This window comes from Condylostylus longicornis, unplaced genomic scaffold (genome assembly GCF_029603195.1).
Source record: "Condylostylus longicornis isolate FDR11 unplaced genomic scaffold, ASM2960319v2 ptg000221l, whole genome shotgun sequence".
Lineage (NCBI taxonomy): Eukaryota > Metazoa > Arthropoda > Insecta > Diptera > Dolichopodidae > Condylostylus > Condylostylus longicornis.
The window spans coordinates 3,347-13,962 of record NW_026578188.1 but is presented as its reverse complement, the minus strand read 5'-3'; the positions used below and the strand labels follow the sequence as shown (position 1 = coordinate 13,962).

Genomic DNA, 10,616 nt, shown 5'->3' with positions numbered 1-10,616 from the left:
AGCAATAGTCCTATGAACTGTTTTGTTTTTTAATGGCTTCCTACTTCTTTTTAGAGTTTAGGTCCGCTTCAAGTAAAATATGCTCTAGGGGAGCCGGAAAGGCTGGGTCTTCTTATCGAAAATTGTCAACCTGGAGTCGATCAGGCAAAACTTTTCGTGGGGTCTCTTCCCAAAACGGCGACAGAAGAAGAAATTCATTCGGTGTTTTCCCGTTTCGGTGACGTCGACGAGGTCTTCGTGATGAAAGACGAGCAAAAGGTTTCCAAAGGCTGCGCGTTCGTTCGCTTTGCATTCAAGGAGGAGGCATTTAACGCGATAGCAAACTTGAATGGCAAATTTACGATGGCTGTGAGTTCGTATTTGTCTGATCTTTTCTGAGCCTGAAGCGTTCTTGACGGCAAAATGTTAAGAGGTGCTTCCATAGTATCTTGACGAACCATTTTTCGGCAGAAAGGCACGCGCGCTATGGAGGTTCGTTTTGCTGAAAACAAAAAGGCGCAGCAGCAACAGAATCCTTCGGTTGGAGGCAATCGCTTGCTCTTAGGAGGAGGAACAAGACCTCCTAATACGTCGGGGTGGCTTGAATACGTTTCCCCAGAAGGACGACCTTATTACTACTCCATCCAAACAGGGCATACACAGTGGGAGCGCCCCGTCGAATTAGATGCTGTTGCGCCGCTGGTACATGCCCCCCACCACCCGAATGTGGTTCCAGGAGGAGTAGGCGCGCAAACGCACGGACCGCCTGGTGCGAACGTCTTTATATTTCATATTCCGAACGACTGGAGCGAGCACGATCTCGTCGCCAGCTTCTCTCCTTTCGGGCAAATAGTCAGTGCTAGGATCGCGACGGACAAAGGGACTGGTCGAAGGCTTGGCTTTGGCTTTGTAAGCTTCAGCACCATCGAGTCCTCAGTCCAAGCTGTTATTCGCTTGAACGGATTCTCTGTTTCGGGAAAACGGCTGAAGGTGACCATCAAGCGTGGTGAGGAGGAGTATGCTGCACCATTCCTACCAGCTGGATTTGGGAGTCAGATGAATAGCCCTCCTCCTCGAAACTCTCAGCAGCTGATGAGCAACAGTCAAGCAGCTCTTCAGCCTTCTCAGAACCCCTCGAACCAGTTTGATCGAACGACGTCCCGACGCTCACGACTCCCTTTCACGAATACGGGGATGACGATGCAGATGGGACATCAAATGGCCACTACGTCACAACCCGCTCAGAGATACAGCGTCCCAAACTATCACGGTCCACCAAAATACTTTCAGTAATTTCCCTTCATATGTAGCGCAACAGACTTCAGCTGTCCCTCCTACGGCTACAATCGCCCATTAGTCACTTAGGGGTGTGAAATATTGTCTCCCTGAGTATCCATCCATCTATCGTCTGATACCGCTTGCCTCAGAGATACATTTGTCATCGGAAATATATCTGTGTCTCCCGTGTGAGACGTCAGAAATGTCACCAGAAATCTTCACGGAGTGTCGGAACAATTTTGTCTCGTCCAGATTTCTCAATCCGATTTTGAAGCCCCACTCGCTGAACCTCAATCATCGTTAATCTTTCGGGTTGTGCGGGGAACTTCCCTTCGTTCTGAATGACGTCATCTACCGCTCAACAGTTTTGGCTCTCACTAGAAGTCTTGGGATCTTTTTTAAGAATGGAATTTCAGGTTTGATGGATCGTTTAAGAATATGATGATCGTATTTCCGCTTTGCACCGATTCCCAGAACCTTTTGAACCTTTTTTCGTCACTCGAACGTTTTCTCCCAATAATCAATTTTTCCAGTCCCGAATACCACGAGAGTTGTAGAGCAATTAAAGATTAAACAAGATATTCAGGAGTTTGAATTTTGACAGTTATCTGCCAACTACATACTTTAAAATACTCAAGAGATAATGTGCGCTTGATGGAGAGGTAAAACAATTTTCAGCTAACACTCCCATGACATGAGCTCAGCAGCACGACACGTGAAAAATTTAAAGAGTCCAACACGCCTTTTTGGATAGACTTTCGAACAACTTTTCAGCTGAGGGAAACAATGACCTTCGAATTTTGTTGCGCCATCGTGACCCTTCTCGAAAACGCTTCACCTTCAACTGCTGGTTCAACAAGAGCTTCATTCGACCCGGTCTGGACGTCCACCTTGTCAAGCGACTTGTAATTAATGAGGAGTCGTTGGTTATCGGAAGACTCGAAGAGTTATTTCGGATCACAATTGTTGTGGCCTTGGGGTCGTTAAACGTGCACTTGATGGAATCAGGAGAAGTTTCCACTTGGAGCTGCTTCGTGCTGTTCGCAATACGGGCTCGAACCCGAGATGCTTTCTCGTTGTCAACCACCACTGTGGCAACCCCCTTTCTTCTCCCTCCCAAGGTCAAACTTCCCTCGGGAAGAGCCAGAAGTCTGCTCATTGCTTTGTCGTTGCTACGCCGGCCGGAGCGTCTTGAACGCCTACTTCCCAAACAGGTTTTATTCGAGATTGTTGTTGAGACTCCCTTGGAACTGGCAGGACATTTGGAAGCAACAGCTGAAGCCTTGCTGGAGGACAACACCTCTGTTGGGACTTTGGAAGTCATAGCTACAGCTTCAGCAGTGCCCTGTAGTTTTGAAGCAGTCACCGAAGCTCTGGCCATTGAGAGGACAGGTGTGCTGCCTTCTTCCTGTTGTGATTGTTCCAGCACTGCTTCGTTAAGGACAGATCGTATTTGAGACACGCCAACGGAAACGTTTGTCGAGGACGAAACATCGGAAGGAACATCGGTTGGCGGCTTAATCTGGTTCGTTAAGAACCGATTCAGAAGCGAACCGACCCGCCTGATTGCTTCGGCGTCCCGGCTGGTCGCACCCTCGAACGGCAGGCCAGGGCACGCGGAATCTTCGCCAGTCGAAGGAACTTCGGGCTCACATGGAGATTTCGAAAGAACAGCAGCCGCGGCCTCGACTGGAGGTTGAATTTCAGTCCTTCTCAATCCAATCGATTTTTGGGTTGGAGCGACGAAATCGACCTGTGGTGCGTCAATTTGAGCAGAAGCCTCGCTGCGAACCCCTTGGCCGACAGTAAGAGATGCTGCACAAACAGCGCCCTGAGCGAGAGAAAAAAGCTTCGACGCCATTTTGATGTTCAGTAGCAACGAAGAACTGTCTGCGTGATGAGAGATGATGGGGACTATTGGGTGCATGCTTGTGTGCGTTGCGATGGACCTGTTTAAGCTCGTAATTTCACGACTGTCCTTCCAATTCTAAAAATTATGGCACTACTCGGAGCCCCTATTCGAGTGGTATCCCAAATTTGTGTTGGACTGATAAAACGATCTTTGTCTCATCTACCATATACGGAAGACGAGGGATACACAATCCACCCACAAGCACCCACCCTAAAGTCTGTGAATTCCCTTGCTGAATCTCGAGAACAGAATGGGTTTCCGTTTCATATTCATCGTTCGGGTAGGTTGACCCTCGTCGCTACCCCGAATCTGTCCTTCAGTTAGTGACAGACTGCCAGTGACAGTCTTGCGAAGAAAGGGGCCTTCTCGAAGCAAGAGATCCAGTGTGGAGACCGTCGTGCGTAACATTTCTGGAGACTTTGCTGTGAGTTCGATGTTTCGAAAATGTATTTCTGATTGGTACATGGGCGCATGAAATTGATTTTTGTCGGTTCAGAGCGTCGAAAGAGAGCTGCGGCTTCTTTGTCAGAGCCCGTTAGAACGGAAAGGAAACCAATTTTGGATTCAGGGAGACCATCAAAAAGCAATTAAGCTGGTGGGAAGCCAAACCGCTTCTAGACTTTTTTATTCTGTTTTTTTGTCTAGTGGATCGAATCACTCGGTTTCTAAAAACCTGTTTGCATGCAAGCTCAAAAAGAGAACATGCCTCCCACTGCTCCAGTCCTCCTGTTGGATACGATGCGCGATCAGGGATTCAATGACGACTTGGTGTTATCCAAGGCCCACGTGGATGTCTCAGCGAAACAACACCGGCGTAAGCATCGTTCTCACCGGAGCAAAAGTCCTCGACATGGTGCTTGGTGCCAAGATTTGTGCCTGGCTGAATCCCAGTCGGTCATAACGAAGAGCCCGAGAATGAAAAAAAGCAGGAAGCACCACAACAGAAACCAGTTTGATGCAAAATCGCATGTCTATAGCGAGGAACCGCAGATGCTTATCGGTAGCAGAGGTGATGTTCCATCTGAGGGAATGGAACAACTACTCGATGGTGTTGTGCAGAACATGTACACACAAGGACAGATCAATCAACAACGAGACTTCCTAACGTTTCAGCACCAGATTGTCCAGCAGAAGGTCGACGAAGGCGCCCCTAAATGGGTCTCACGCCACGCACAGAATGAAATGAATACTTCACTTTTTGAAGGAGAGCCGACAACAGCACCAAGTGTGAGACAAGGACGAGCTCTGTCACCCTTTTCACTTCCGCGGGAAATCCAGTACTATGCGCCAGTGTCCCATCAGCAAGTAGTTTCACTACAAGAACCACAACTACCTCCTCAACAACCCCCTCAACAACAACAACCAGCTCCTCAACAACAAACACCTTCCCAACAACAGACAACTTTCCAACAACAAATTCAGCAAAACAATTCCGAACAACAGATCCCATTTCAACACGCCGGGCAGTCGGTGAAGCTTGCTCTCCCCAAAACAACGCTCAATCAAGGACACTCGACAGCACTTCGCGTCCATTCATTCCATGCACAGCAATTCGATCGAGAAACGCTTTCGACCTCAACTCGTTCCAACGGGAAAATACAAATCACGCATTTTCAATCTGATGACGTCCCCACTCCCACATCTGTGGCCACGACAAGAAGTCAAACACCACGGCGAGTTCCTTCAGCCCCCGTGTATCCACTTGACGGTTCTGTTACTAATCGAACGGTTTTGTGGGACCAGCGTCGAGTGATCGATCGAAGAGATCTGACTCCCGAACATCGAGAGATTCATCGAGAGCAGCGGGAAGTTGAAGTTTTGACTCCTCGTGTGGTGAAGGAGGGCGTGACGAAGAATCGAACTGTTGTCATTCCAGAACGAACAATTCATGAAGAAATTGTAGAGGAAGTTCAAAAAGTACAAGAAAAAATTATCGTAAGAATTCAGACTCAACAACTGCATCAACCTGTACGTTTCTGAAATCAGGAAGTTGGAAAGCCGATCATCAAAGAAAAAGTTGTTGAGGTTTATGATGATGACAAGGTAACAGTCAGATGTCGGTGCTAGTGTTCCAGCTGATGATTTCAGGTCGTTGAAAATGTCGTAGAACACCTTCATGAAGTGGTTACAGAAACGGTGGAGGCTAAAGAGGTCGAAACAGTGCACCAATGTATCCAAAACGTTTTTATTGACGAAATCCAGGAGAAGGTATTTGATTCGTGAACAGAAGAATGACTTGCGTTTTCTCCATCAGGTTGTAGAAGTTCCTGAGATTGAGGTGAAGGAAATTGATGTTTACAAAACAATTGAAATCCCGACGGTAAAAGAAGAGTTGCTTATCAAGGAGAAGACAGTCAACCATTTTGTGAGTTACTCTTGATTCGATGACTGTCAGATCAGCATCAACCTTCAACGATATCGCATTCTTCAGGTTGACAGACCAGTTCCCGAAGTTCGCACAGTCAAAGTCGAACAGGAAGTCGTTCGTTTGGTTCCCGTCCCAATACAGCAAGTAATGGATAGACAACAGAGCGGGATCATTCTTTCAATATTGATTTTTCAGGTAACTGAAATCGAACTGAAGCTTCCAAAGATAGTCGCAATTTACGAGAAAATCCGCATCCCAGTTTATCTCCCTCGATTTGTCGAGATTCCAATCGCTGCGGATGCGTTTGATGAAACATTCCGCGAGAAATGCGGGAAGCTTTGTGACGAAGTCAATCAACTGGCCCGTGTGGCACAAGCGCAGTCTGTCAGTCTATGCAAGTTGGAGGCAGTGGGTGTGGAGGCGAAGCAATGGGAGATGCAAACTGAGAAAGCATTGATTGAGGGATCGAAAGGGCAGCAGTCGCGTCTTCTGCACTTATGGAGAGATGAGAAATTGCATTTCCGCAGTGATGACAGTATTGGTTCCATTAGTACGGATAATGGCCCGGACGATGAAGACTTCGACGATCTCGAATCCTCCACTCCAACGGGAAGCACAACCAACACGGCGAGAAGTGGCAGCACGTCGCGTGCAGCGAACTACTCCTTGCCGATTTCCGACCGTTACGTTGAAACAAAGAACTTGACGCGATCTGCTGACGTACAACGTATCCAGTCCATCAACTCCCACACAAAAACGTTCCACAAACCAGGAGGGTCTTTCCGAGATTCCAGATCAGTCGAGCGTCAATCCGAAATCCACAGGATCCAGTCGCGTTCACGCGAAGTCAAAGTCTACCGCAATCGACGTTCCGCAGCGAGCCGTGATGTTGACGGACACGTCATAGAGTCAGGAGATCGAATTGCTGCCGAAACCCTCATCGAATTGAATGGTTCTTCCGCGTTCTCTAAACTTCTTCGTAGCGCGAACCGCGAAGTTGAGGGCCGCAGTCCGCTTCAAATCTCTCAATGAAAAGTTGTGGAGGTTTTTTATGTTTTCTATTTTTCGTGCGGGGTCTACTTAACACAACAGAAGAAGAGCAGAAGACGAAGAACCAGCAATTCATGTTCCTGTAGCTTTCGATGTGAATTGTTGCACTGCGGTCTTTAATCCATCGATTATTTGATTTTGTTCCTCGATTGAATTGCTTGGAAAGACCCAGACTTCAACCTTTCCATCAAAAGCCTCTCGGGCAGAATCTAAAACTATTTGAAAGATCTCTGCTTCCATATTTTCGTTAATTTTGGACTCTGAGTATCCTCTGTCTTTCAAGCGATCAAAAAGGGTGTGCGTCTCCGCACGGAGAACAATAATCAAATCGAACCATTCGGATGGGAACAATTCTCCTGAATGAAAATCTATCAATAAACCTGCAAAATAAGAATAGATCAAGAAATACTTCCATATCGACGCACCTCCCCTATCAGATTCCATGAGAGGATCAAGATGGTTCACCAATAGATCATCATCAAAAATTGGAACATTTAGATTGTCATCCCACTCCGTATAAAGCTGATTGTCCTTCACTAATTGAGAGACGTTCACGTGAACAAATCCTAGAGTATTTTCAGATGATGGGAAAACATCAACCAGTTGCTCGCAAAGGGCGGTTTTCCCAGTGCAAGGAGTCCCCGTAATCAAAATATTCGGGAACCTCCTCCCCATCTTAAATCCTGTCAGGTCCATTGAAGCAGATCTGTCCCACTTTGATCTAAATTCGAGGGAAGCTTCCTGTAACCATGGCGAAAGGATGTGAGTCTACGATGGGAACTGGAAATCTGCTTCATCGTGCTGTTTTGACTTCCATTGACCTTCGTTTCAGTCCGTTTTCTCAACTTGATCAAGCCCGTTATGTGCTTGATCCCAGAAGTAGAATCTCCTCATCGAAGAGTAAGACGTTTTCTTGATTTGACGTCAGACTCCTCCTGCATTGTTTACAGGTTCCATTCAAGGAACGTCTCTTATGGACGCTGATGGCACTCTTTATTTTTCTAATTTGTTGTCAAATTCCGCTTTACGGAATTGTCATGTCACGCTCATCTGACCCCTTTTATTGGATGAGAGTCATTCTTGCATCAAATCGTGGGACACTGATGGAATTGGGAATTTCTCCTGTTGTTACTTCTGGCATGATCATGCAGTTATTGGCTGGAGCAAGAATTGTTGATGTGGATCAAAGTCTCAAGGAGGATCGCGAGTTATTTAATGCAGCTCAGAAATGTAAGAAATCAAACAACTCTACTTGGAGTCTCTCTCTTTCTATGAGATCGTTGATGATTCCTGTTTTAGTATTGGGACTCCTGATCACAATTGGGGAAGCTGTTGCATATGTTCTGTCCGGAATGTACGGAAATATCAACGAAATTGGGACTGGAAATGCACTACTGATTATCGCACAATTGGTGTTTGCTGGACTTGTTGTTCTTCTAATGGACGAACTGATGCAGAAAGGCTACGGACTGGGAAGCGGAATTTCCCTCTTCATCGCTACAAACATTTGCGAAAATATCGTGTGGAAGGTAAATTAGTTCGAGTTAAGATTGAATCGAAAAGTTGATTTTCAGGCTCTTTCCCCCACGACTATCAATACTGGAAAAGGAACCGAATTTGAGGGAGCAATGGTTGCCTTGTTTCACTTGGTCTTGACGAAGAAGAACAAAATTGATGCTCTCAGGGAGGCGTTTTATCGCAGTAACGCTCCTAATTGCACGAATCTTTTGGCTACCATTTTAGTATTTCTAATCGTTATCTATTTCCAAGTCGGTCTCTCTGGCTCTGGTGTGTGTTACTTCATATCGTTGTCTCAGGGATTCAAGGTTGACCTTCCGGTGACCTATCAGAAAGTCCGTGGCCAACAAGGAACCTACCCGATCAAGCTTTTCTACACCTCAAACATTCCCATCATTCTTCAAACTGCTCTGGTGTCAAACCTCTACTTCTTCTCTCAGTTGCTGTATCGTCGGTTCAGATCCAGTCTTATTGTCAGCATTATTGGCCAGTGGCAGGTACTAGACCCATCGTTTTTTTAGATACTGAACGACTCGTTTTCAGGATGTGGATAGCGGCAATGCTGTTCCTATTGGCGGAATTGCGTATTATATTTCACCCCCGAGCAGCGTCTCGGATATGGGAGCCGACCCCTTCCACGCTTTCATTTATATCACCTTTGTATTGGTTTCTTGCGCCGTCTTTTCAAGAGTAGGAACTTCTTCCTTTGTGATATCCACCTTCACTTCGTGCAGATGTGGACAGGAATTTCTGGCTCGAGCGCTCGCGATGTCGCTAAGCAACTTCGGGACCAACAGATGCTCATCAAGGGGCATCGCGACACAGCAATCGTAGAGCTCCTCAACAGGTGACAGATTCTCCTTTTTTCCTTCGGTATTCGGCTTCCTTTTCAGATATATTCCTACAGCAGCAGCCTTCGGGGGGATGTGCATTGGCGCTCTTACTATCGTAGCGGATGTTCTCGGCGCCATCGGAAGTGGCACTGGAATTTTGCTCGCTGTCACGATCGTTTACCAATACTACGAAATGATGGTCAAAGAAACAGATCAAGGTGGGAAGGCTTTATGATGCTATTCTTTGAATACTTCATTGTCAGGGAATACAATTTTCTGATTTATTTGTGGACTTTTCACTTTTAGCCTGTTGAGGATTGTGCACTCTGCTGTTGAACGAACTACTACTTGTTTTGTCAGTACAAAACCTGTGCGTGTACATTGATATCACGGAAGTACTTAGTTGGCGTCCACCAGTTGGTGAGACGCCTCTAGCAAAAATTGTGTTGTCGATACCCCCAGAGAGGGTCCGTACCCCTTTACAGACAGCTGAGTGCAGAGCCCTGCTCCAGAATAGAACAGCACAATGCTTGAGCTGAGCCATTCCCAACCAAGTAAGTTTATTCCAGGACAACCTCAAGGGAGCCCTACTGTCTTAAGCACGACGGATCGATTGGCTGCATGCACTTCGCCTGATACTTATCGGAGTTTTTCATAGCGGAGTTTCGAGACTGCTTCCCAAATGGTCTGAATGGGAGTGAATTCCTCCCAGAAGCGGATGGGGAGTCGACGAATGCCGAACTTTGGTCCTCGACTTCGTTTGGGAGCCTCACGAAGGGTCCACCGCCGATGAGGCATTGGGTTTATGAAATTGAACCACTGAAGAGAGGTAGTCTTTCCAACCAGTGGCTTCCAAAACTTACAGAGGGAAGGAAGAATCCCAAAAGGAACAAAACCAGAAGGGTAGTGACAATCGCGATAACTGAAGAAGATGTGATGTAGAAATCCTATTGGATCATGAACCCACGAGGAGGAGTAGCCTTCTTGGCTGGTTCGAGCATTGACAGGATGTGCGTTGGAGAGAACCATGCAGCCCCCAATGCAAAGAAAATGAAAGGAGCGCAGCTGGAGAGTAAAAAAGACCAAGGAAGGATCAGCCGCCGTTTATCAGCACCAGCGAGAGAGTCGTTGATCAATTGACGAAAAGTATCAAACCCTCCAAAAGACCAGATTAAGACTGAACTCTACGGAAAGAAGAAGGATCGTCACCATTCAAAAATTTCTCATCAACCGACCCGATAGGAAAACCGGCCACGAGGGGAAAGGCAAGCAGCGATCGCGAAGACAATGAACTGAAAAGCGATTGATGCGCCAAGTAGAGGGACGGCGTAATAGACCGTATTAGGAACAACAACAAAAAACAAATTAAAAATCAGCAAGAAGAGAAATGAAACAAGCATTCGGGCGATGGGTCCTTAATAAGGAAGCACAAGCTTAATGTTAGGTAGGAGACTTGCTAACCTGGCCAGCCCAATCTTGTTTTGACCTCATTCCACCCTTGCATCAGATCGAGCTGAGAAATTAAATGAGCGAATACAATAATTGTACGTCCTACTCACCAGAATCAGCTGACAAAACCCAAGAACAGGAATCACATAGAAGAGAATAATCCGATCAAGACGATTTAATCGCTGAAACAGAAAAATTCCTCAATGTGGAAGCCCGCCATCTTCGTACC

The 10,616-nt window shown here is 46.5% G+C and overlaps 3 protein-coding genes and 1 non-coding gene across 4 annotated transcripts; 2 read left to right on the top strand and 2 right to left on the bottom strand.

Moving 5' to 3' along the window:
* The first annotated feature begins 465 nt into the window (after window positions 1-465).
* Window positions 466-1,272, top strand: LOC129616477 (uncharacterized). The gene has a single exon (XM_055532126.1). It carries the CDS (start codon window positions 466-468, stop codon window positions 1,270-1,272), a length of 807 nt encoding a protein of 268 aa, XP_055388101.1.
* Window positions 1,273-6,659: 5,387 nt separating this feature from the next.
* On the bottom strand, window positions 6,660-7,262 carry LOC129616476 (adenylate kinase isoenzyme 6 homolog). Its single transcript, XM_055532125.1, has 2 exons — window positions 7,013-7,262; window positions 6,660-6,967 (listed from the first exon to the last, which is right to left on the bottom strand). The coding sequence occupies exons 1-2, from the start codon at window positions 7,260-7,262 to the stop codon at window positions 6,660-6,662; spliced, it is 558 nt and encodes a 185-aa protein (XP_055388100.1).
* A 74-nt stretch (window positions 7,263-7,336) lies between these two features.
* Window positions 7,337-9,173, top strand: LOC129616475 (protein transport protein Sec61 subunit alpha-like). The gene is made up of 9 exons (XM_055532124.1): window positions 7,337-7,349; window positions 7,420-7,487; window positions 7,538-7,817; window positions 7,887-8,116; window positions 8,162-8,356; window positions 8,405-8,616; window positions 8,660-8,795; window positions 8,840-8,952; window positions 8,999-9,173. Exons 1-9 carry the CDS (start codon window positions 7,337-7,339, stop codon window positions 9,171-9,173), a joined length of 1,422 nt encoding a protein of 473 aa, XP_055388099.1.
* A 168-nt stretch (window positions 9,174-9,341) lies between these two features.
* LOC129616478 (U1 spliceosomal RNA) lies at window positions 9,342-9,500 on the bottom strand. The gene has a single exon (XR_008697548.1). It is a non-coding gene; the product is annotated as a U1 spliceosomal RNA (small nuclear RNA).
* Between the last annotated feature and the right edge of the window lie 1,116 nt (window positions 9,501-10,616).